Source organism: Chelonia mydas, chromosome 7 (assembly GCF_015237465.2).
Source record: "Chelonia mydas isolate rCheMyd1 chromosome 7, rCheMyd1.pri.v2, whole genome shotgun sequence".
NCBI lineage: Eukaryota > Metazoa > Chordata > Testudines > Cheloniidae > Chelonia > Chelonia mydas.
The window spans coordinates 76,457,825-76,482,701 of NC_057853.1; the positions used below are offsets into that span (position 1 = coordinate 76,457,825).

The 24,877-nt window shown below is 39.4% G+C and overlaps 1 protein-coding gene across 5 annotated transcripts in view; it reads right to left on the bottom strand.

The window, feature by feature from the left end:
• Nucleotides 1-24,877, bottom strand: part of RTKN2 (rhotekin 2) — a 67,140-nt gene that overhangs the window by 35,491 nt on the left and 6,772 nt on the right. For 3 of the 5 annotated variants that reach the window (XM_043551811.1, XM_037905405.2, XM_043551810.1), the window contains exons 2-6: nt 23,769-23,968; nt 19,653-19,711; nt 10,138-10,191; nt 8,979-9,096; nt 6,725-6,925 (exon numbers count right to left, since the gene is read on the bottom strand). In XM_043551811.1, the coding sequence (XP_043407746.1) occupies nt 6,725-6,925; nt 8,979-9,096; nt 10,138-10,191; nt 19,653-19,711; nt 23,769-23,968 (632 nt within the window). Of the gene's footprint in view, nt 1-6,724; nt 6,926-8,978; nt 9,097-10,137; nt 10,192-19,652; nt 19,712-23,768; nt 23,969-24,097; nt 24,188-24,877 lie in introns of all 5 variants that reach the window. The other 2 variants (XM_037905407.2, XM_037905406.2) reach the window with 2 other exon arrangements.

Sequence of the window (24,877 nt, forward strand, 5' to 3'; positions counted from 1 at the left end):
ATGAACATGCCTAAATCCGCTCACTGTCTTAGCCACTAATGTTCTTTTTAAAACAAGTGTTGGTGTTTAAAACAAATGGTTAGTGTTAGGGGTTTCAGATACTCAAGTAATAATTTAAATAAACTTGTGTCTCATTTCTGAGAACAAAAGTTCAGGACCTGGAACAGAAGAAAGGCTAGAACTAATGTTATTAAAATGGTTACCAACCAGATTTTTGTATTTGCGATCGATGATGCCTCTTCAGACTTCTAACAACACTTTAAGAGGCTAGCCAATGCATATGAAAAATGTGGGAGACTAGAGACTAGGTAAGGCCTCACTGGTGCCCAGTACCACTCTTTAAAATTCAGATACTTTTAAGACTATTGCTTATTGATACATGGACCAAATCGTATACATTGTACTGAGTTGGAGCATGCTGGAATGAGCTTTCCAAGATTTTGTTTTGTCCTGCTGGGTAAGATTTCTTGGAACAGTCCTGTTTTTAAACTAAAGCCAATAAACAGTCTTGCTAGTTTGAAACAAAGAAAACTGGAGGTTTTTTTAATGTTTCCCTTTAATGTTTAAAAAACAGTAGAACAGATTTATGAACCATGACTCTGGCTTCACTCTGACCTAGAATATATGACACTAAAGAGTACCACTATTCTGTCTTACCTTTTCATCCACAGAAACAACAGCCATTGAATAGTTTTTTAAAAATTCCTAATTACCACCATTGAGGTACTTTGTTTAAATCACAAGCAAACTAAAAGTGTTGGGAAATGTTACTGGGCAAACTACAAAAATTTAAAGATTATTTTTAAAATGACTATTTATTATGGGAACAGCACTTACAGATTATGTGAATGTGGAAAAACATGGAATCAAAAAGGGGAGGTTACTTACCCGTAACTGGAGGTTCTTTGAGATGTGTGGTCCCTATCTGTATTCCACTGAGGGTTACGTGCAAGTGCCATGCACCCAGAGCTTTTAAAGTAGTATTGTTCAGCGGTCCGCACATGTGCCCCTGTATTGCCTTGTGGTTTCACCCAAGGCAATAAAGGTTGGGACAGACTGCCTGCATCTCCAGTTCCTTCTCCACGGCAGATTTATTAGATTTGCAGCAGAGGGGAAGGAGGGTGGGATTGGAATACAGACAAGGACCACACACCTCAAATAACCTCCACATACAGGCAAGTAACCTCTCCTCGTTCTTCGCATGATGGTCTCTATGGTATTCCACTGAGGGTGATTGACAAGCAGTGTCTAGATAGGAGAAGGATGCGAGGAAGATGATGGAACTGTAAAATGGAGGCTCACTGTGCCGAATGAGGCGACTGTCGTGGAATCACGTACTAGAGCGTAGTGGAAGGAAAAGATGTGTACCAAACTCCACGTGGCTACCTTACATATATCTGCAAGGGGCATGACATGGAGGTTGATATTTGTGCTCTCGTTGAATGGGCCTTGGTGGGGAGCATCCCAACAATTGATAGCAGCGCGTAACACACCCGGAGACCCATTTAGAGATTCTCTGAGTGGAAATGACCTGCCCTTTAATTCTCTCTGCTATGGTGACAAATAGCCTTGGAGACTTCTGGAATGGCTTTGTCCTTTGGATGCAAAAGGCCAGGGCTCTACACACATCAAGAGAATGAAGTCATCATTCCTCATTAGAGGCCAGTGGTAAGGAGATGACTTCCAGTGGGATGGTGAGTATAGTGTCCATGGATTGGTGTATAGGAGAGTAGACCCTTTGCAGCCATAGCTGTAGTCCATCTGAGGAGAAGACCTTTCAACCCATAAGGTCTTACCTTCCCTGTCTGCCGGGATGGAGCGTGGGTGTTATTGTTTGGTCTGCTCCCACACAGCTTGTATCACCAAGGAGTTTGGAGGCGGATGTGAAAATAGAAATTCTGACACATTAGTGGGGATGTAGTATCTTTTCTCAGCTGCCTTGGTGGCGTGCACGGGACCAGAATATGCCACACGGTTCGCGCTGGTTGAAGAATGGCCTCATTGATTGGTTGAGCCACCCTTGCTGGTACCAATGCATGCAGAATGTCTAGTAACTGATGTTGACTGTTCTACAGCTCTCCTCGTGGGATCTCAAGAGCACTGGCTATCCTCTGTACCAGCTCTTGAAACTGTCAGCAGTCGTCTGGTGGGGAGGAAGTTGTCGATGACACGGCAGCATCTGGAGACAAAACACGTAGTCTCTCCATATCCACCGGTATTGTCAGAACTAGGCAAATCAGTGAGTCATCTAACCCCATTTCTGAATCTCTGCTGGACAAAGTTTGTGGGGACGAGATGGGGGAGTCCTCGAGGCAAACAGGACAGCTCTGAAGGCGAATACTGAGGCCATGAACTCCAATATAGCCAACCTGGTTGAGCTTGCTGCTGTTGAGCCTGTGCCCATGGAACAGGGTACCAGCGCCAGGGATAAGGCAAAGTGGGGAACCGCCACAGTGCCGTCGGAACCCTTTGGTAGTCGTGCTTCGAGAATGGGAGCGGCGGGCTGTGTCTAATGTTCACATCCTCAGAATTGGAGACCTCCACAAATGGCAATGCCAACAGAGCCATTAGAACGAGGTGTGTCAGAGTAGCATGGGTAGCACGTGGCAGAAGTAGTGGGGGATGATGGAGCCCTCTGAGCAAGTAAGCGCATCAGAGCACAGGGAGACCTCAGTCCCTCCAAGGCGAATAGCTCATGGGGGCCAGGAACACTTCCGAGTCTACCAGGCATCAGTGGTATCCGGACTATTGATGGGATCAGAACTGGTAAGGGCATCTGTCTCAGAACCGACGGTTCAAGGGAAACTGGCGGAGCTGAAGTAGACAGAGTAAAAGAGTCTGGAATCAGTACAAATGGATTCAGTGACTGGTGCAGCCTTTAGTTACTCTTGTGAACCTTGAAATGCATCATTCTTCTGTGGCTGGAAGTCATGGACGGTGCAATGTCCTTCTTGGACTTGGAGGAAGACTTACTGCTATGCTTATGCATGTGCTTCTGGGACTCATGACTAGGCCTTAGCACGGGGTCTGTAGCACTGATACCAGCAGAGCTGAACGGAGGTTCTGCGGTACAGGGAGGGTTTTTAGGGTGCTCAGGCCGATATACAGGGGGGTTCCCCGGCTAGGATCCAATTTTGGCCTCATGGCAGCCTCCATGAGGTTGAGTTGAAGAACTTGGCTTTCCCACATATGGGCAAGGAAGGAGAGGCAGATACTACATATGGATACGATGTGGGATTCCCCCAAACAGCACTGGTGCACATCACTGATGGAAAACGAGCGAGGGCACAAACCATGTTTTGAATCCTGGCATATTTGGCATAATCCAGTATCCAGGCACGGACGGGTGGGGAGGAGGGATTGTTTGGCAGGAAAACTGCTGAAGCAGCATTCCAAGTCCTTAATCCTATCAGCTACTATGAAACTAGAAATTATTTTAAAAAAACAAACAAACAATAAAACAGTAACTATGAATGAGGATAAAATCAATTTTTCTAAAATTTGTTGAAAATGCCTCACTAAGGACAAGAAAGCAACAAAAGCTCCGACTTGGACCATGCAGCCGTGAGGAGGAACCGGAGACTCTGGCGGTCCGCCCCGCCCTTTATCGCCTCGGGTGAAACCACGAGACAATAGAAGGGCACATGCCAAACAACACTACTTTCAAAAGTTCTGGCTCCAGGCACATGCGCATAACCCTCAGTGGAATGTAATAGGGACCATCGCTTGAAGAAAACACTGTTCTGTGCCAAATTCAATTAGGTAAGCTCCTGCCAAGTGGCTAGTAAGCATTTAATGCCTTAGATATTGCACACACCTGTGCTTTACAGCAAGTGGGCAGAAAAGCTACTATAAGCATATACTATGGAAACAACAATAAATGAAAGACTCTGCACACTGGTTCATGAATGCAGAGTGGAGGGAAATCACTGTGCTAGATTTAACAGCAAAACAACTGTTTAACAGGATAAAACAGCAATCTTTTAAATGGAAAAATCTAGTACATTTTACTTTGTTTCTTCCAACATACAACAGAGTAGAACAGAATGTTGGGAGAACAGAGAGGTAATATACCCTTTTTCTAAGTCACTGTAGCATGAACATATATGATAGTAAGTTATGTACAGTGCTGGCTGCCTCAGTATAAAATATTGAAGATATGAAATGTTCAGAATACAGCTATCAAGATGATAGAAAGCTTGAGGAGTTGTGTATAAGCAAACAACAGAGCTGCAAGTGTATGGCTTGAGGGAAAAGGAGCTTAGGTAATTAGAGTTTACACATCTGAAAGAACAAGAACTGTGATACAGAGAAGGATAATTAGGAGTACCAGAAAAAAAGGTGTTTTAAAAAGTATAAAGGTATTTCTATTGGTAACAGTGGTTCAAATATGGAACAGGAACCAAGGTAAGATGCAGCAGCTCCATCACTAAACACACTATTCACAATTAGGGCTGTCAAGTGATTTAAAAAATTAATTGCAATTAATCGTGCTGTTAATAATAGAAAACTATTTTCAAATATTTTGATTCAATTACAACACAGAATATGAAGTGCAGAGTGCTCACTTTATATTTATTTTTATTACAAATATTTGCATGGTAAAAAACAAAAGAAATAGTATTTTTCAATTCACCTAATACAACTGTAATGCAATCTCATTATCATGAAAGTTGAACTTGCAAATGTAGAATTATGTACAAAAAATAACTGCATTCAAAAATAAAACCAAACAATGTAAAACTTTAGAGCCTAGAAAGTCCACTCAGTCCTACTTCTTGTACAGCCAATTGCTCAGACAAACAAGTTTGTTTACATTAGCAGGAGATAATACTGCCCACTTCTTGTTTACAGTGTCATCTGAAAGTGAGAATGGGTGTTCATCTGGCACTGTTATAGCTGCTGTCGCAAGACATTTACATTCCAGATATGCTAAAGATTCACATGTCCCTTCATGCTTCAATCACCATTCCAGAAGACATGTGTCCATGCTGATGGCGGGTTCTGCTCGATAACAATCCAAGGCAGTGCGGACCAATGCATGTTCATTTTCATCATCTGAGTCAGATGCCACCAACAGAAGGTTGATTTTCCTTCTTGGTGGTTCGGGTTCTGTAGTTTCCACATCAGAGTGTTGCTCTTTTAAGACTTCTGAAAGCATGTTTCACACCTCATCCTTTTCAGATTTTGGAAGGCACTTCAGATTCTTAAACCTTGGGTCAAGTGCTGTAGCTATCTTTAGAAATCTCACATTGGTACCTTTTTGCATTTTGTCAAATCTGCAGTGAAAGTGTTCTTAAAATGAACATGTGCTAGGTCATCATCTGAGACAGCTAGAACATGAAATATATGGCAGAATGCGGGTAAAACAGAGCTGGAGACATACAATTCTCCCCCAAGGAGTTCAGTCATAAATTTAATTAATGCTTTTTTTTTTTTTTTAACAAGCATCGTCAGCATGTCCTTTGGAACGGTGGCCAAAGCATGAAGAGGCATACAAATGTTTAGCATATCTGGCACATAAATACCTTGCAACGCCAGCTACAAAAGTGCCATGCGAATGCCTGTTCTCACTTTCACGTGACATTGTAAAAACAATCTCTCGTAAATGTAAACAAACTTATTTGTCTTAGCGATTGGCTGAACAAGAAGTAGGACTGAGTGGACTCGTAGGCTCTAAAGTTTTACATTGTTTTGTTTTTTAATACAGTTATGTAACAAAAAGAACTACATTTGTAAGTTGCATTTCACAATAAAGAGATTGCACTACAGTACTTGTATGAGGTGAATTGAAAAATACTATTTCTTCTGTTTATGATTTTTACAATGCAAATATAGGTAATCAAAAATAATAATATAAAGTGAGCACTGTACTCTTTGTATTCTGTGTTGAAATCAAAATAAATACACTTGAAAATGTAGAAAAACATCCAAAAATATTTAATACATTTCAATTGGTATTCTATTGTTTAACAGTATGATTAAAATTGCAATTAATCTCAATTAATTTTTTTTTAGTTAATTGCACAAGTTATTCAAAATAACTATTCACAATATGTTAGGTAAGGCACTCGGATATTCAGTAGGGACAGTACTGAGTACTGCACAAAAGGTGGACTAGAGGTCTACTAGATTTTTCCCACCTTAAAACCTCTAATCATTACATTAATAGTTTTTTTCATTTAATATTAAAGAATTAAGATTTCCAACAGCAGTATTAAAATATATCAAGTGTGCTTAGCACCCACAAATCCCACTGAAGTCAAAGAGAACAGAAGGTACTGTGTACCTTTGAAAGTTAGGCCACATCTATTTATATAAATTATGGGGCCTAACTTTAAGCATTTGAAAACCTCAGTCAGAATATTTGTCAACTATTCCACACTACACGGTGTACAGTTGTGGTGTTCCACCTGCTGATTACCACCATGTACGTTTTCTCATGTCTGTTTAAAAAAGAAATCGATTATGTAGCTTGTAAACAATAGTTGATTTTTGCAGCAGTGTGGTGATGAAGTAATACCTGTTCATGTAGTTAAGGTCAGAATCAGGACCCAAGGCTGATGTACATGATGTGAATTCACTCCTGCATTCTGATTTTCACTTGAAATGAAAGTTATGTTCCACATGGACATATATTGAACAACTCATATCTTAGCAATTTTCTGAAGTTCTACAAGATTTTTTAGCCTACAAGAAACACAATTAAGAAAAAATAGCTTACAGTATGATTGGGTCAGTGAATGAAAGGGATTCAGGGTTGTCTTCTTCTTGCAAAGAGTTGATTTTCTTTCCAGTAGCTTTACCAATGGATGTCTTAAATTTCTTGGCTAGCTTCTTAGGAGTGTTTGTTATAGTTGAAGATTGGTCTGTACAGCAACTATACACTTCAAACTTTACTTGGAAGTCTGGCCCCGCTTCATCACTGAAAACAATTTTTTTGGATAATTTGTGAATTAACTGAGTACAGAATGAAAGTACAATAATGTATACTGTTCATCAAGGCAAAGAATTCCATTAGATTGCCAGAACAAATTGTGTGTTAAAATGGAATTAAGGACAAGAGTATGTATCAGCAATTTAAGAATAGAAATTATAGTGATGTTATAATTTTATAATGTTTGTTTATGGGATAAACACAGGAAATTCAAAGTTTAGACTAAAACGTGAGAAAGCCAAATGTATTATGGAAATGCAGATAAGGCATCCAAACGAACAAGCAACATGATACGCTGTACCAGTACATACACCTCAGTAACAAATATATCTCAATCTACTTGAAGCTGAAGTTCAAGTTTGTTTGAGAGTATGACTGTAAGGAATTAAATATGTGCATCACAGAAAGTTGTGTGTGAAATTAATAAAGATTTTGTTGCAGTGCATAAAAGAGTTTGGATATTACCATGTTTGGCTGCAATGGCATGTAAGTTGCTGTGAATATTAATACTGGCCTACCTGATTTTTAGTCATTGCATTAATAGCAAGGACACTTGGGCAATCTAAAACAGTTAAGTTTTTTGTGAAGGATTACAAAATGCTTGGGCTTTTCATACAATTTAATTTTAAACTCCCAATGCTGAAGCTTTAGATTAGATTCACAAGGCAAAAAATGGATAAATATTCTGTATGCTAAAAAGTGACATTTCTATTCATTATCAAATTTCAATTTTTTAAAAATACAGCATTTCTAAGTGATGGTTACCAAAGTCTAGATTTGTAAATGAAACTACGTGAATAGTAAAAAAGTGTATAATAAAATAAATTAATTATTCTTAACACACAGATTGTTTGGTTTAAACTATGCCTTTGGATTAGTTTCTCCAAAGGCCCTGCATTCTCTAATGTGGCTTTGCTATATGTATCAACAACAGCTGAATGAATTGGAAAGTTCTCTCGAGTTGTTAGACAGAAACCTGGGCAATTAAGGAGTTGACTTATGATGATCTACAAATATTTTTTAAGTAGTTTTTTGCCCTACTTTTTTATGCTTCATAAAGATAAAGATTTTATAAAAATTCTTTAACCTTTGAAACATCTGGAATATCAAAACAGTCTTCTGTGGTTTGCTGCAAGACTTACTACAGGTCTGTTGTTAGCTCTCCTACCCTTTAATGGGTGGAGTTAAATCTTTGCCTTACATATTCATTTGAACAGGTGTTAACAAAAAACATTCTTAAAGTCTGTTTAGAAATCCCTTTCCTTCTCAACTTCTCAGTTTTCAGTCTATCAGCTTTTGTTTTAACTTGTTCTTGAGTTACCAGAGAGCTTCCAGGGTAGATATGACTCAAATTTTTAATTAAAAACGAGGGAAAAAAAACCCTAAGTGCCTCACAACCTTTCTTTATAAGTTAAAAACACACAAAGGAATACAAGCCCAATTCCTCCTCCACCTTTAATGGGTGGTGAATAACTTCCTGTCCAGTTTTCACAACGAGAAGGATGGTGGCTGTGGCACAGGCTCATGAAGGTGCAGTGGAAGATCAAGCAGAGAGTTTGTTTGTTTTTCAATACCTAGTGGCAATAAGGAGGTGAACTATGGGATCCCTAAAAAAAAATATGATAGCAGCCTTATGTGGTGATTGCATCCAACATTTTAAGTATTAATGTTTCTCGTTTACATGAAGTTCTGTAAAATACTTTCAGTTTTAATGCATTAATTTAATTACACACACACACACACACACACACACACACAGAGCAGCCCCACTCATTTAAATCACAGTAAAACATTTCTGAATATGACACAATGGAAAAGGCATATAGTTCAAGTGATCTAGCTAAATATAGCATCACTATAGGAGCCCAAATTCCTTGGGTAAAGAGAAGGATTCACCACCCATCCAAGTCATCAGAAGAACTTCCATTTATTTCAGTAGCTATTGGATCAAGACGTATGTACATATCACATCATGTCTTGTTTCATAAGAAAAAGACAAAAGTTAACATGTTTACTTTGTTCAACAAAACTTGATACTCACAATATGGTTACATTTTCAAAACAGATATCAGTTATTGCCTTATCCACAATAACCATGTCTGTATCAAAAACCTCAGCTCCCATTTTGAATAAGCAAAAAATTGCATAGCGCTGTGATCCTGGGGAAGAACCAAAGAAATGTTTTAGCAGAGACGTTATGTAACACAATGTTAAAGTTTTCCTGTAAATGAAGACATTGAAATGAGTTTCAAATGAAATTTAACTTGAATCTATGATGCGTTATCAAAGAATTCTTGTAATCATAAATTATACATCCTAGAGTGTTATGCATTTTGTAGTTGAACCATCAAAGCTGCTGCATCTGCTGAGCAACATTTCTAGAAAGAAAAGTTAATTTCAACCTCTACTCAAGCATTCCTTTCTACAGGTATCTATAATATTTGCTAATAATTTCAAATACTTCAGTAAAAAGTATTTGTGCTCAATAGGATCGATTAAAACCAAACTAAAACAGCTGAACACCAGAGCGTATACCATATTATGAATGCACTAATGAATTAGAGTATTTTGCCATACTAAGCCCCTCTGACCCTATTGAAAACAAAGTGAAATCAATGCCAGGTGACAGCTGGAACAGATTTAGGGTTAATCTCCATTACATAGCAAAGTGCATGCATTTGTGAAGACTACCAAATAATCCACTCAACGCCAACAGAGAGAACTTTCATTTAAATCCTTCTCTGGTAAAGGCATCTCCCACCAAATACGCTTTCAAATTCAGGAAAAAAGATACAACAAGTTTATTCAGAATTTTTTCAGCTATTAGTCAACTTAGTGGTGCCACTTTTCTATTTCTTCCTCTGAAGTTTCAATCTTCCTCTCTCGAAAGCATCTCCAACATCCACCTAAACTACAGTATTAGAATTTCATTCAGCTCAGATACACCCAGGCTTCTCCACAGCACCACTTTCTCAGTAGTAGCAATTTAAATGAATAGAAACTGCATAATTCTAATGTATTTTAAATGGCTACCACCACTGCCTTCAGGGTAAGAGTTACTGTGCAGTAGTGCAGATAGTACATAGTTCTACAAAATTCTCTCAAAAAGATAGTGAAAAGGAGGGTCTCCACTCCATGTCCAATTTAAACTTTGATAAACATTACCTGTTTATATAACAGTTCAATAAAATCTAACATACTTTCTTTATTGTTGAAGTGATCAGAGCCTTTCCACATTAATGGTATGCGAATATCTAAAGAAGAAAAGGAAAAATTAAGTTATAAGCAAAAGCGTAGACCTGCGGTCCAAATAAAACACAGAATATTTCTGGTCTGTTTTTCTACCGTTCTATTTCTAGCCATAGTATGGCCTACTCTTTCGATCCAACAAATAGCATAACTAATTCAATCACGACCACTAATGCCAAAAGAAACTTCATAACTTAACTAGCTCAATATGAAGTGTCATTCTCCTTTAGAAATGGTCTTTATCCCAGCATAGTTCATAATCTTATTTAAGAATATCTGAAATAACATCTCCGGGTGGCTGCTGGAATGTGGCTCTGCATGATATTTAAGTCCATTTTACAGTGAAGACATGTTACGTGAAATACTCTTGCTATGTTTGTGCTGGTAACCACTCATTTTGCTACAAGAAAGACAACCCCTCTATATTTAAAGCTAACTGGGAGAAGTTTGTGTGGCAAGTGCTTATTCTTGCCTTGCCAGTCTTTGAGCAAATACCACTTGCAATTACATACCAAGTTTGGATCACCTTAGCTGACACAAAAATTAAAAAAAGCTTTTTAGTAGGACTGTTGATTAATCGCAGTTAACTGATTCGATAACTCAAAAAAATTAATCGCAATTTAAAACATTGATTGCAGTTTTAATTGTGCTGTTAAATAATAGAATACCAATTGAAATTTATTAAATATTTTGGATGTTTTTCTACATTTTCATATATATTGTATTCTGTGTTGTAACTGAAATCAAAGTGTATATTATTTTTGTTTACAAATATTTGCACTGTAAAAATGATACAATAGTATTTTTCAGTTCACCTCATACAAGTACTGTAGTGCAATCTCTTTGTCGTGAAAGTGCAACTTACAAATGTAGATTTTTTTTGTTTGTTACATGACTGCACTCAAAAACCAAAACAATGTAAAACTTCAGAGCCTACAGGTCCACTCAGTCCTACTTCTTGTTCAGCCAATCGCTAAGACAAATAAGTTTGTTTACATTTAAGGGAGATATTGCTGCCCCCTTCTTATTTACAGTGTCACCAGAAAGTGAGAACAGGCATTTGCATGGCACTTTTGTAGCTGGCATTGCAAGGTAATTATGTGCCAGATATGCTAAACATTCATATGCCCCTTCATGCTTCGGCCACCATTCTAGGGGACATGCTTCCATGCTAATGACGCTCATTAAAAAATAATAATGTATTAAATTTCTGACTGAACGCCTTGGGGAGAATTGCAGGTCCCCTGCTCTGTTTTACCCGCATTCTGCCATATATTTCCTGTTATAGCAGTCTTGGATGATGACTCAGCACATGTTGTTCATTTTAAGAACACTTCACTGCAGATTACACAAAACACAAAGAAGGTACCAATGTGACATTTCTAAAGATAGCTACAGCACTTGACCCAAGGTTTAAGAATCTGAAGTGCCTTCCAAAATCTGAGAAGGATGAGGTGTGAAACATGCTTTCAGAAGTCTTAAAAGAGCAACACTCTGATGTGGAAACTACAGAACCCGAACCACCAAGAAGGAAAATCAACCTTCTGTTGGTGGCATCTGACTCAGATAATGAAACAGAACATAGAATCATAGAATATCAGGGTTGGAAGGGACCTCAGGAGGTCATCTAGTCCAACCCCCTGCTCAAAGCAGGACCAATCCCCAATCAAATCATCCCAGCCAAGGCTTTGTCAAGCCTGACCTTAAAAACTTCCAAGGAAGGAGATTCTACCACCTCCCTAGGTAACGCATTCCAGTGTTTCACCACCCTCCTAGTGAAAATGTTTTTCCTAATATCCAACCTAAACCTCCCCCACTGCAACTTGAGACCATTACTCCTTGTCCTGTCCTCTTCTACCACTGAGAATAGTCTAGAACCATCCTCTCTGGAACCACCTCTCAGGTAGTTGAAAGCAGCTATCAAATCCCCCCTCATTCTTCTCTTCTGCAGACTAAACAATCCCAGTTCCCTCAGCCTCTCCTCATAAGTCATGTGTTCCAGACATGCATTGGTCCGCACTGCCTTGGATTGTTATCGAGCAGAACCCGCCATCAGCATGGACACATGTCTTCTGGAGTGGTGACTGAAGCATGAAGGGACATGTGAATCTTTAGCGCAACTGACACGTAAATATCTTGCGACGCAGTTTACAATAGTACCATGAGAACACCTGTTCTCACTTGCAGGTGACATTGTAAACAGGAAGCGGGTAGCATTATCTCCTTGTTTGTCTGAGCAATTGGCTGTACAAGAAGTAGGACTGAGTGGACTTGCAGGCTCTAAAATTTTACATTGTTTTATTTTTGAATGCAGGGGTTTTTGTACATAATTCTACATTTGTAAGTTCAACTTTCATGATAAAGAGATTGCACTACAGTACTTGTATTAGGTGAACTGAAAAATACTGTTTCTTTTTTTACAGTACAAATACTTGTAATGAAAAATAAATATTAAGTGAGCACTATACACTTTGTATTCTGTGCTGTAATTGAACTCAGTATATTTGAAAATGTAGAAAACATCCAAAAATAATAAATGGTGTTCTGTTATTGGTTAACAGTGTGATTAATCGTGATTACTTTTTTTAATCACTTGACAGCCCTTTTTAGTTAAAAGAAAAGGTTACCTTTTACTTTATAACCATATTAAAGGGCTAAAGGCAGAGCAGCTTAATTCTTCTAAGTCAGTTGCTTTTGGTAATTAACAATGGAGCTGGTATTTCTTTAAACAAACTTCTTAGTTCATCTGCCCTGATAAGTTCCATTTTATCTGACACTGGCAGACAGCAGTGCCTATTGTTATTTATAGATTTATTCCTCAAATACATGTCACGTGAAGTGAACTCTATAAAACAAAGTTGGCTCCAGAAGTACAATACGGCAACTTTATAAAGAGCATGCAATATTTAGGTGCCTTGGGATGGCATCAGTGAACGGCATTAGTGCAAATATGCTGGCTTTCATTAAAAATCTTTAACATCTTCTTTTTATATAGGAACTTTATTAGCTGTGGAATTGGTCTGTACAGAAAGTACACAGAAAAAATACACAGATACTTCTGCAGCAAGTCCCATTAGTCAGTTATTCCCAGAGGACTTTTCATCCAAGGTTTCTTGTTGTTTTAATTGGACCAGCAGTAAGGTTGTTATAAAGTGTTTGATTTGTTCAGTACGAATTTATCTAGACCAGCAGCTTTGCCATTCTTCGGGGTGTTATTCTGGAGGTTAATTTGGTCATTTTACATTGTGCCTCAAAATTGTAAGTTTCCTGCTCTTCTTGCTACTCAAGCCGGATCTTGGGTTGTCTGTTTGGTGCCCTGTTATTTTCTAGGAGTTGGTGTACAACCTGGTCTGCAAGAACATTGTAGCATTGCTCTGCCTTTCTTGGGTCATTGTTAAGCTTCCAGCTGGTAATCCATGCTTTCTTGCTGCTATGGGTCGTATCCGTACTCTCAATAAGATTCTGCCATGACTTCTGTTTTTCCTCCATTAGTGCAGAGACCAGTTCTTCTCAATTGTCATCCGTGCACATTTTGGCTACCAGGTTGTGTTTTGCACACCAGAGCCCTTTGACATTTGCTGATATTATTGTCAGTGCTGGCCTTGATGAGGACCATTTTGAATGACATTGACAACTGGTTTGATGTTCTGGTACAGTCAGTCCGTTATGTTGATGACTGAGTTGGTCTGCACTCATAGAAATACTTTGGTTAGATTGTAATCATAGGTGTTCAGCATGATTTACAGATTTAGAGAATCTAGCCACCAGACTAGCTGACATTTGCACTGACCAAATCAAACACTTCGGACCAGCAACAAAGACCTGGCTGCTTAAGTTGTTTAACATGTGCTCAGTCACACACAAAGCAATGAGCATGTGTTGTGACACTCCTGAAGCTACAGAAGGATGCAATGGAGCTGGTATTTCTGAAGAAATTCAGGCCTATATCACTATTATCACCTCTGCAAACTGTACAAGCATCACATCTTAAATCATCTACCACCAGTTGCTGAAAAGCACCTAATCCCAGAGTAAGGTGGAGTCTACCCAGGAAAATCATGCACGGGAAAAGTGCTAAACATCAGCCAATACATCAAAGATGGCCTTGAAAAGGATATGGTAACAGGCACTGTGTTTGTTGTCCTATCAGCAGGATATGACATAATGAATTACTGAAGGCTCCTCTCTAAAAATACAACATGCTGAAAGATCACCACTTTGTATAACTGATTCAATCTCTATTAGAGCACTGATGTTCTTACATTGAACTACGCAGGAAGCAGAGGTTATGGCAGCAAAAGAAAATGGCCTACCACAAGCAAGCATGCTCTTGCCAGTACTCTTCAACATCTACACAAATGATCAACTGTTCCAGCTCAACACAAGAAGTTTATCTATGCCGATGATCTATATGTTGCTGCCCCAGCCAAGGATCTCACCCTGATGTAAGCTACATTAATATCGGCACCATCTGGGCGCTCAGTCTATTACACTAGGAACTAGTTGCATGCCAACACAGCCAAAACACAAGTGAGTCTCTTCCATCCTCAGCATCTGAGGCCAATATACAGCTCAACATCATCTGGAATGGGGTATCGCTTGCTCAACACTGAAATCCTGTCTACCTTGGAGTGACGCTATATGGCACTCTCTCCTTCAAGGCACACATGAAGAAGACAAAAGGCAAAGTTAGTGCCTGGAACAACATACTCAGGAAGCTTGCAAATTCAAAATGGGGAACCAACCCAGCAACACTAACAGCCACGGCACTTGCACTTTGCTATTTGACAGCTGAATACGCAGGTCCAATGTGAGAAAGGTCAGCTCACACAAAGAACCTGGACCATGTGCTGAATTAACAGCTACAGCTACATCATATGATGCCTAAAACAAACAGTGAGCTGTCTTTTTGTGCTTGCTGGAACTGCTTCTGTGGCTATTAGGAGAGCAGACATCTGCTTCATGGTCACAGCAGTTAGTTGCCTGAAATCTCGGAAAAGCTTCCTAACTGCAACAGAATCACTTAAAAAAATCGCTGACAGCTAAACAAGTGGAAATGTGGCTCAAATGGCTCAACATACTCAATGAAGATGCCAAATGCCCATCTACATTGCCAAACACCTTCCCGCAGGTGCGGAAAAAGATTGGTTAACCTGGAGATGTTTAAAATGACTCCGATCAAGAGCTGACAGGTCAAAATATGCAGAAGGGGAGCTATTCCAACTACCTAGACACACATGACTGAGGTGAACTGCAAACCACAGAACATCTGTGGGTCTTCTGGCTCCTGGAGGAACTGTGCACCAGAAAGATCTCACCAGGACTACAGATCAGGCCATATCATGTGCCCAACACTGGAAAAATCGATGGTTGTGGTAAAGGGACACAAGATGAACCAGAATAACTGTAGAAAGAGTTTCAGGAGTTACATTAAATACAAATGTTTACATTTAGGCAAGATTAAGGTGTGATTCACAATATTAAGTGTCACAATGGCGGAGCTTTACAGGCTTATCTATTTTTAAGTGTGTACAGGAGACCTGATGAATTTTCTTTCAGTCTTTAAGGTGCCACCGGAATCCCCATGGTTGTTGTGGATACAGATTAACACGGCTACCCCTCTGATACAGTGGATGGTGAGTATACAATTTTAGATGATCCTAACTTTTAAAAATCAATGCCAAATACCTCAAACTAAGCCAAGACACTTTGAAATTCTGAAACTGAAAGGCAATTTCAGAGTCATTCTAGCTGTCTAAAAGTAAAGTTTTTAAAATAAGAAAAGTGTTTTTGTCCATTTTCCTTTTATTAATTCAAAAAGCTACAGGAATCTCTCAAATTTTAAAAAAAACCTGAGCATGGAAAATTTCAGCCTTAAAAGACAAAAGGTCTAAAAGTTATAAAATATATGACAATGGAGTTACAGTAGAAAAGTTTTTGAAACTTTAACATAGAAAGTCATGAATGACTGCTACGTTGGCTAACAATTAAGAGTACTTTTGTACGCCTCCTTCGACATCATGAAAGATGAAAAATTTACGCCTTAATCAGAAAAAGTCATCAGGATATAGACACTCAATTACTTGAACAAGTTTAAAATGATACTTGTAAACCATTTATCAAAAATTCAGATCAATTTTCACACATTTTAATTTCAGTTACAATTAGCTGTAAATCCATATGGATTTAAATGAGATACATTCATGTAGTACAATTAATCAGTTTTAAATCCAAGGATTTCTTTTGACATTTTATTTATAGATCATTATAAAAACAGACCTTTAAATTACAGTTATGCTTTTTGATCAACATTTAATTTATTGTCTGCTGACAAAGTAATTGGTAAAACAGATAAATTATATAGTTTATTCATGCAAGGGGGATTTAAATGCATGAAAACAATATAAGAGCAAGAAAAATTATGGATAACGAATGTATTCCCCACTCCATGCTGAGATAAAGCTGCTACCCTTCTGAGTCTATTCTATGTGCCCTAGCATCCAACAAAATGATTAGAAGATTCCATTAAGCCTTGGTGACAGAACAGCATATTTCACACACCCCAAAAAAGAAAAGACAAATTTAACTTACTTTTAAACTGTCTCTACTGTAATAAAAAATAGAGTCATTTTAACTTGTGTTTTTTTGGTGTTTATTGCTCATTTAAACAGTGATTTAGAAAAAGCATTGTCAATGTCTACCAGATTTTTGCGGGCACCAGAAGCAACCACACTATGAACCAACCTCAGTCATGGTTAAGGATACAAGTCAGTCATGGATTCCGTGATTTTATGAGATCTCTGTGACTTCCTGAAAATTTCAATAATTCAGCCCTGCGACACTGGGGCTCCAGCTTCGGGGCTCCAGCTTCAGCCACGTGGCGCTGGCTTCAATAAATCCATGATTTATTGTTCATTGCCCATGTCCTGTCCGTGACTTAATAACAATACCCATGCCAAAATCATAGCCTTAGTCATGGCATAAGGTCAACAGAGTAGCACATGTTTACACTAAGGCTAAAGCTGGCCCAACATGTACACGTGCTTATTTAGGTACAGAACCTACAGTATAACCTTTTTAAAAATGCGTTCAGTAACTGAACACTTGATTCATCAAGTCGGAAGAACCTCAATTCCTATCATAAAATTTTGAAAGATACATTTGGAATCTAACATTTCAGTTTCCCTGTACTTATCTTGTGTCAAATCATGTCAAAAATCAGTGGTGCATCCGAAAATTGAGGATAATACTACCTCACTACTCCGCAGGAGTGTTTTGAGAATAAATAAAGGATTGTGAAGCACTTTGAGATGTACTGATGAAGTGTTAAATAAAAGTTAAGTATTATTACAGTAGATGCTCATCAGTAGCAACATATTGGTGCCCTTTTGTTACGTTGCTCCTAAGTGGCTGTTGCTGTTATGGGGATTGTTGACAATTCACAGTAGGGAAAGTGTTCCCAGGGGAAATGTTGCTCCTAAGCAGTGGTTGCTCTTACAAGGTGTTGCTGCAAACAAGTGTCTACTGTATTGTATTATAAGATCCTACAGATTTCATGATAGGATCATGTAGAAGTTGGGCTATGAGGGATCACGGAAAACATTTTTAAAAGCTCCTAACAAATCCTATTCACTTTCAAAGGGATTCGGGCACTTTTGAAATTTTTATCCCCAGACTTGAACACATGTATTTTTAAGTAAATGAATATATTTACCTTTCAAATGTGTTTAAGTGTTTAGGCAGATACAAAAGCATTCCATAATATGAAAGTCCTTCAAAGTAGTAGGAAGATCTTGGGTGGGGTTTTCAAAAGCCCCCCAAATTACTAAAGAGCACGGGTTCCACTGAAAGGCAACGGCTTATGCTCCTAAATCAGGGGTCGGCAACCTTTCAGAATTGGTGTGCCGAGTCTTCATTTATTCACTTTAATTTAAGATTTCGCGTGCCAGTAATACATTTTAATGTTTTTTAGAAGGTCTCTCGCTATAAGTCTATATATTATATAACTAAACTATTGTTGTATGTAAAGTAAACAAGATTTTCAAAATGTCTAAGAAGCTTCATTTAAAATTAAATTAAAACGCTGATCTTATGCTGCCGGCCCCCTCAGCCCGCTACCAGCCTGGGGCTCCGTTCACCTAGGCCAGCAGCAGGCTGAGCGGAGCCTGTGGCCGGGACCCCAGCTGGCAAGGGGCCGACAGCCAGAACCCCAGACCAGTAGCGGGCTGAGCGGGGCCAGCAGCTGGGACCCCAGACCAGCAGTGGGCTGAGCGGCTCAGCCAGCTGCCACTCAGCCCGCTGCCGGTCTGGGATCCTGGCCCTGCCCACATAGAGCAGGTACCTACCTTCTCCCTGGTTAGAGCCCATTCTCTTCCTCTCTCTCTCTCTCTCTGCACTGAGCTGAGGGTGGCAGTGCACTGAGCACAGGGCTGGGGGTGAAGGAGGAGGCTGGGGGTTGGAGTGTAGGGCCTGGCCAAGAGCTAGAATGAGGGAGAGGGCTCAGGGTTGGGGCAGGAGGTTTGGGTGTGGAGTGCTTACCTGGGCAGCTCCCATTTGGTGCAAGGGGTGCAAGTGGGAATGAGGGGGGGTGTGTCCAGGAGCTCCCGTTTAGTGGTCAGGGTGGGGGTAGGAATGTGGGGCATGAGGTGTGTGTGTGGGGGGGGGAGGGGGCTGGGTATGTGTGGGGGGTGCAGGAGTCAGGAATGGGGTCGTGGGGGGGTGCAGGGGGCTGGGAGTGTGTCTGGGGTGTAGGAGTCAGGGAAGAGGGCTGGGGGTGTGGGCTAGGGTCATGGAGATGCTCCCAGCCCCCTGCCCAGAGCGGCCCATGGCAGGGGGCTGGAGGGGATATGCACCCCTTCCCCAAGGCCCAGTCCCCACCTCTTCTCTTCCCGGAGCAGCGAGTGCGCTGCGGCTCTGCTTCTCCCCCTCCCTCGCAAGGGCCATCAGCTCATCGGCAGCAGGGAGGGAGAGGAGGAGGGACAGGAACCCAGCACGCTGGGGGAAGAGGCAGAGGAGGGAGGAGCTTGCCTGCCCTGCAGCAGCAGCCGCGGACCAAGCTTCTTCACCCTGCCCCCGCAGGGGGGCGGAGAAGAGCGGGCTGGGGTGGGCAGGATTTTTAACAGCACGCTGCTGCCTTCCGGGGTCCTGGCCCCGGCCCCACTCAGCCCGCTGCCAGCCTGGGTTCAGCAGCAGGCTGAGTGGGGCCAGCGGCTGGGACCTGGCAGGCAGCAGCGTGCCATTAAAAATCAGCTCGCATGCCATCTTTGGCACGCGTGCCATAGGTTGTCGACACCTGTCCTAAACCATCTAGGCATTTTTTAAAATCCCACCTTGTTTGTATATTTGGCCAAATGAAAAACACTGTCCAATCATATATACTGTGTAATGATTGAGAACTGCTAATATATATACTTTATTCGATTTTTCTAGATTTACAACAAAATGCAACGATCACCCAGTTGCGTACCTGATATGGCAACCTTTCCTCTACATGCTGCACGCTCTTTAGTCCGAACATCTGAACACCTGCCAAAAGAAACAGAAGACTTGGAATAATGTACTTTTACCGCTAAAAGCAAGCTTTTGAACAACATTAGCAGTTTTTAAAACTTCCACAATTGAATAGGTTTAAGATGAAAGTTTCACACGTGTTCAGTCCAGATGCTTTTCTTTAAAGAAGAATTTGGCTACCTTTGGATGTAGAGGCGCCCATGCTTAAGTTGTTCGGTTTGGTGTATTCTTGAAGGAAGATATTGTAAACTTCCCTAATTTCACAGAGGATTGGATCCTTAAACCATGTAAACTGGACACTAAAGGGTAAGTGAGCAGATCTGTCTTCCCTGCATTTTCCAACTCCAAGAGAATCTAGTTATGTCTATTGCTTCTCCCTTTCCTACACACACACACGTGAAGAGACTATAATTTACTTTCTCCATTTGAGCATATTAAAAGTTGCAGAGATAAACATTTCCTCCTCAACTAACAGACGTTCTTATTTCCAAGTGCTGTGTTTTCTGGTTGATAATTAATATGCAGATTACCTGAGGTTTTGATAAGGGAAAAACTCTAATTAATACACCTTGAAATGAACCTAGAAACAAATCAGGAGCCAATACAATCTCTGAAGCATGTGAAGTGTTCCCTGAGAGAACCACCACTAAGTATGGGGCCAGCCATATTCTGTACTAACTAAAGTTTCCAAGGTGTCTTCAAAGGTAGTCCCATGTAAATCATAATGGAATGGACCAATTTGGAGGTAACAAAGGAATGAACAGTAGTGAGCACCACATCCATTTACAACCTTTCTTATCTCCTGGCCAAGTTAAGTTAACAGTTCCTAGTCACTACTGATATCTGGGCATCCAGAAGCAGCTAGGACACCTAGACTGTAAATCTAAGTAAGAAGAGGTCAGCACATCACTCATTTGAGAGGGCGGAAGTCACTTCCACAATTAAAACCAATTGCCTGCCATAGCCCTCAGGCACCACCAGTCTTACCTGGATTGAATCTCAACCAAATGCCAGACACTGGTACAGATGATCGACTGCATTATGACCATTCAACAAAGCAGAGACAAAATCCAAGGCCTGGTCTATACTACATTGGTATACTTATATCACTCGGGTGTGAAAAATCCACTCCCTTGAGTGATGTAGTTATGCCAACCTAACCCCCTGTATCGACAGCATTATGTCGATGGGAGAGCTTCTACCGACTCTTGTGAAAGGTGGATTAACTACACTGTTGGCAGATGCTCTCCTGTTGGCGCAGTAGCGTCTTCACTAAAGCACGAGAGCTGCATCGGTGCAGCTGCGCTATTGCAGCTTGTAAGCGTAGACCTGCCCCAAATGTTGTCAGAATGCTGATGGCACTGTAACACAAAGCTAATGGTTTCAGGTGCCCTCTGAAAGGGGATGAGACAGAACTCTGTAAAGTCCCTGTCAAAGAGAGCTTTTTGGGTGGACAAGCAGCCATCCAGTGCTGTTCTCTAAATCGCTGAGAAAAAAAAAACAAAAAACCAGCAGACACACAAATGTATCTCCAAGAATCTATGCTTTGATCTGCAACTGTATCACCGCTACCAAAGTGGATTGGTTTAAATCACCTAATGGAAAGTATCAAGTTAAATAATGGATTTTAATCAACTTTGGCATTTGTACGTCAGTTATTTTCTAAAGAATGGTGCATTCTCATTGGTTGATATAGCCATTATGACATGTTGATTTACAAGTACATAGAGCCTTTACACTAGATTTGGTACATCTTTTTGTTACCTAAGAGGATACACTATAGCTATATACATTTATTTAAGCAATTACATAGTTTAATGTTTTCAGATTCTCATTACTTGTACATTTCAGTATGTCAGAAAATAGTGAATGATATTGCTTATTTACTAAATTAATGTTTTGCTCAAGATTTGTGTCAAGCTGCGTTAGGATAGTAACTTGAATTTAATTAAACATACAAAACAGCATATAAAATGTATTTTTATTAAACAACACAATCTTAAATGTTTTGGATACATAAACTTCTCTTATCAAACCAGGTTTCACATTTACAACTAAATGATTTATTAAAAAGTAGGATTAACTGTAGTCAGCGAATTTAACTGATTATTTCAGGTCAGTTGGGGAACATTTTTAAATATTCCTAAATGAAAGTGATCGAAGCTTAAGTTCCTACTAGCCTAAGTCTCTTGACAATAAGACAGACAATCTCTTAAGTTAGACTGACCTACTGGGCCATATTTATAAAGCTTGACCTCAAAATCTAGAATTAGGAGGGGAAATATCTTTCTTTATATAGAAAAGCAGCCTTTAACTCAAAGTTTTTGATAGAGGCTCATGGAGTCAGCATATTTTAAGAAACTGTAATAAGTTTAGACCTTACGATATTTTGTATTAAATTCAAATTTCATTTTAAACAGGTTTCTTAAAAAAAAAAATTTAAATATCAAACATCTGATTTAAATAAAAAAAACTAGATTTTTTTATTTAATTTTTTTAAATCATAGGTATTTATCCACCCTAACCACTACTTTGTGGTCAATGGTATCAAAAGCCTACAGATCTAAGAATCAGCATAAATATTTGGTCTTTCTCCTTTTGGTGATGGAGAAAGAAAAGATAATGCCATATAAGTCTTTAACTTATTGTGAAAAAGCAATATAACTGATAAAGTTTGATGAGTCCATAAAATGTACTGTGGTTTTGTGCATTCGCAATAATTTAAAAAATTAGCTTTAATCATCAGGGTTAATCTGGCCACAAAATAAAATTCGCTAGATTTACCCCCAAAAGGCAACATTTCTAGATGCAAAATGTTAGAAGTTTGTTGCTATGGATACAGTTCATTGGGACTAAGCACATAGTTGCTTGAAGAGTTTCTGCACTGAATTGCTACATAATACTTCATTAAAATGATAATCTGAAAGAAATGGTAGCTCTATATCACTCTTCAATATTGCATACAAGTTCTAGTCCCTTCTGCAGAGCAACATTATACAAGTAAACTGGTCATACTTTAACTCACTCAGGAGTTATAATTAGGGCATATTTTCAACAAAGCATTTGTCTTCATGTTTGTGAAGAACTGTGTATTTTGATTACTATGATGTAGTTAACTAAAATGGCCAGCAGAGGGTACCAATTAACCACTGTGTACAGTCGATCATTAAAGTACATTTAGAAAGAGTAAAAGATTGAAAACTAGAAATAAAGGTATGCTAGTTTGGAGATATTCCCATAAATAAGGCCATACTTAGCTTGCAATATTGAGGATTCCACAATATTAGTCTTCCACTGCAATTTTGACAGGAGGAGCCCTTCTCTGTGTGGAGCTGACAGTGGGAGCCTCAGCTACCCCGGGGACAGAGAGCGGAAGCCCCTGTCTTTAGCCCCGTATTCCCGCTGTCAGCCCCGGGCCCCCACTCTCAGCCCCAGGTGGCCGACAGCGGGAGCCGCCGCTCTTATTCCCAGGTGGTCAACAGCGGAAAATTGCGAAAAAGTAATAATGGACTTTATTACTTTTCTGCAATTTTCCATGGCTTGTCTGCAACTCAGCTGCAATTTTTTGACAATCATCCTGCAATTCAAGTACAGCCTTACCCATAAGGTTTTCCACGCTTTGTTCCTTCACACACATAACCTGATATCTCTGCACATGTTCAATGTAAATTTTTATTGTACAAAACATGCTCATCAGGGTATCCCACACTTACATCTTGAACACGAATGGATAATGCCCATAATATGTTTTAGTAGAGAACAAATTACCTCAATTTACATTTTCTGAAATACCAAACCCAGTAGCTTGAAAGGAGGTTATGAAATGCAGATTTAATGCTCCAGTACAATGAAAAGATCAAGTCTCTGTAGGTTTTTGTTTTGGGGGGGAGGCGGGGGAGTTCGATGGGGTGGGGCGCGGCAAGCCATTACTAGATCCAATGTTCTGGGTAAGCCTCCTGATACAACACTAACGATTACCTAAACAGTTTTTATTTTATTTTTTTAAAATCACAACCTAGAGCTTGCCATTGAATTCTCAATTTGTAACAAAACACTCGAGATTATTACTGACCATCCTCCTGTTCTGTATGAGACTGGCTCCTCTTTTTGTTTCTGTAGTTCTGTCTTGTAGGCAAGTATGCGAGCATTGCAAACCATCAGGTTTTTAACTGCATGCAGCACTTGGTCTTTTTGGGTGCTCACTGCAAGCAGTTTACAGATTCCCTCTCGCATGCGGATTTCAAAGTCAATCTTTTCTTGAATGCTGCATTCCTAGATATCAAGATACATACAAGATTGTCAAGAGAGCAAACGTTGTAGAAATATAATAAAATCCAAATTAATAACAGTACAGAAATCGTATTAAGTATTTTTTTTTTTTTAGAAGAACTAAGTATTTACCTATCATCGAAAGCATGTGGTACCCTAGGTCTTTAATCACTACACAGTCAGTAAGACTACTTCAGTATTTGAAATGAGTATCCTTTTTTCCTACATAAAAGAGAATACTGGAATGAACTGGTGCATACTGGATTGTGCATTCAACCAGAAGATTAGGGTGAGCTCTAATTCAGATACTGACATTGACTCACTGTATGACCTGAAAGTCACTTAACATACATGCTTCAGTCATCCCACTTCTAAAATAATGATATTTCTCTACATCATATAGATGTTGTGAGGCCTAATTAAACAATGCTTACAGAGTATAAAGCTTTTCAACATTCCACTGAAAAACATTTATTTAAGTGGAGCATCTGTGTATTAAGGGGAACACAGTACAACTAAAAGAGAGGGAAAGATTTCAAATAAAAAAAAATATATATTTTAGATATCCTTCTTTGGTCATCTTGAAGGGGATATAATCAATAGCGATGTGCACTTTTTGGTAAATGTAGTTAAAGAATTCAGATACACCTGAATATGTAAAAAGGTAGACTGCAGGATGCTACTGTCCTTTGTTCAAATAGGATATGAATTTAATGCTTATTAAAGTGAACTAAAAATCAGACTTCAACGAGCTTGTAATAGTTTAAAGATTAACCTACAAAGAGTGCATTCTCTCTGACAGAGGAATTAATATTTATAAAGCACTTTTCTTCCAGAAGGAAGCTACATATATATTATAAAATATTATCTCACCACTGAAATACAACATGAAATATATTACCTTGCTACTTG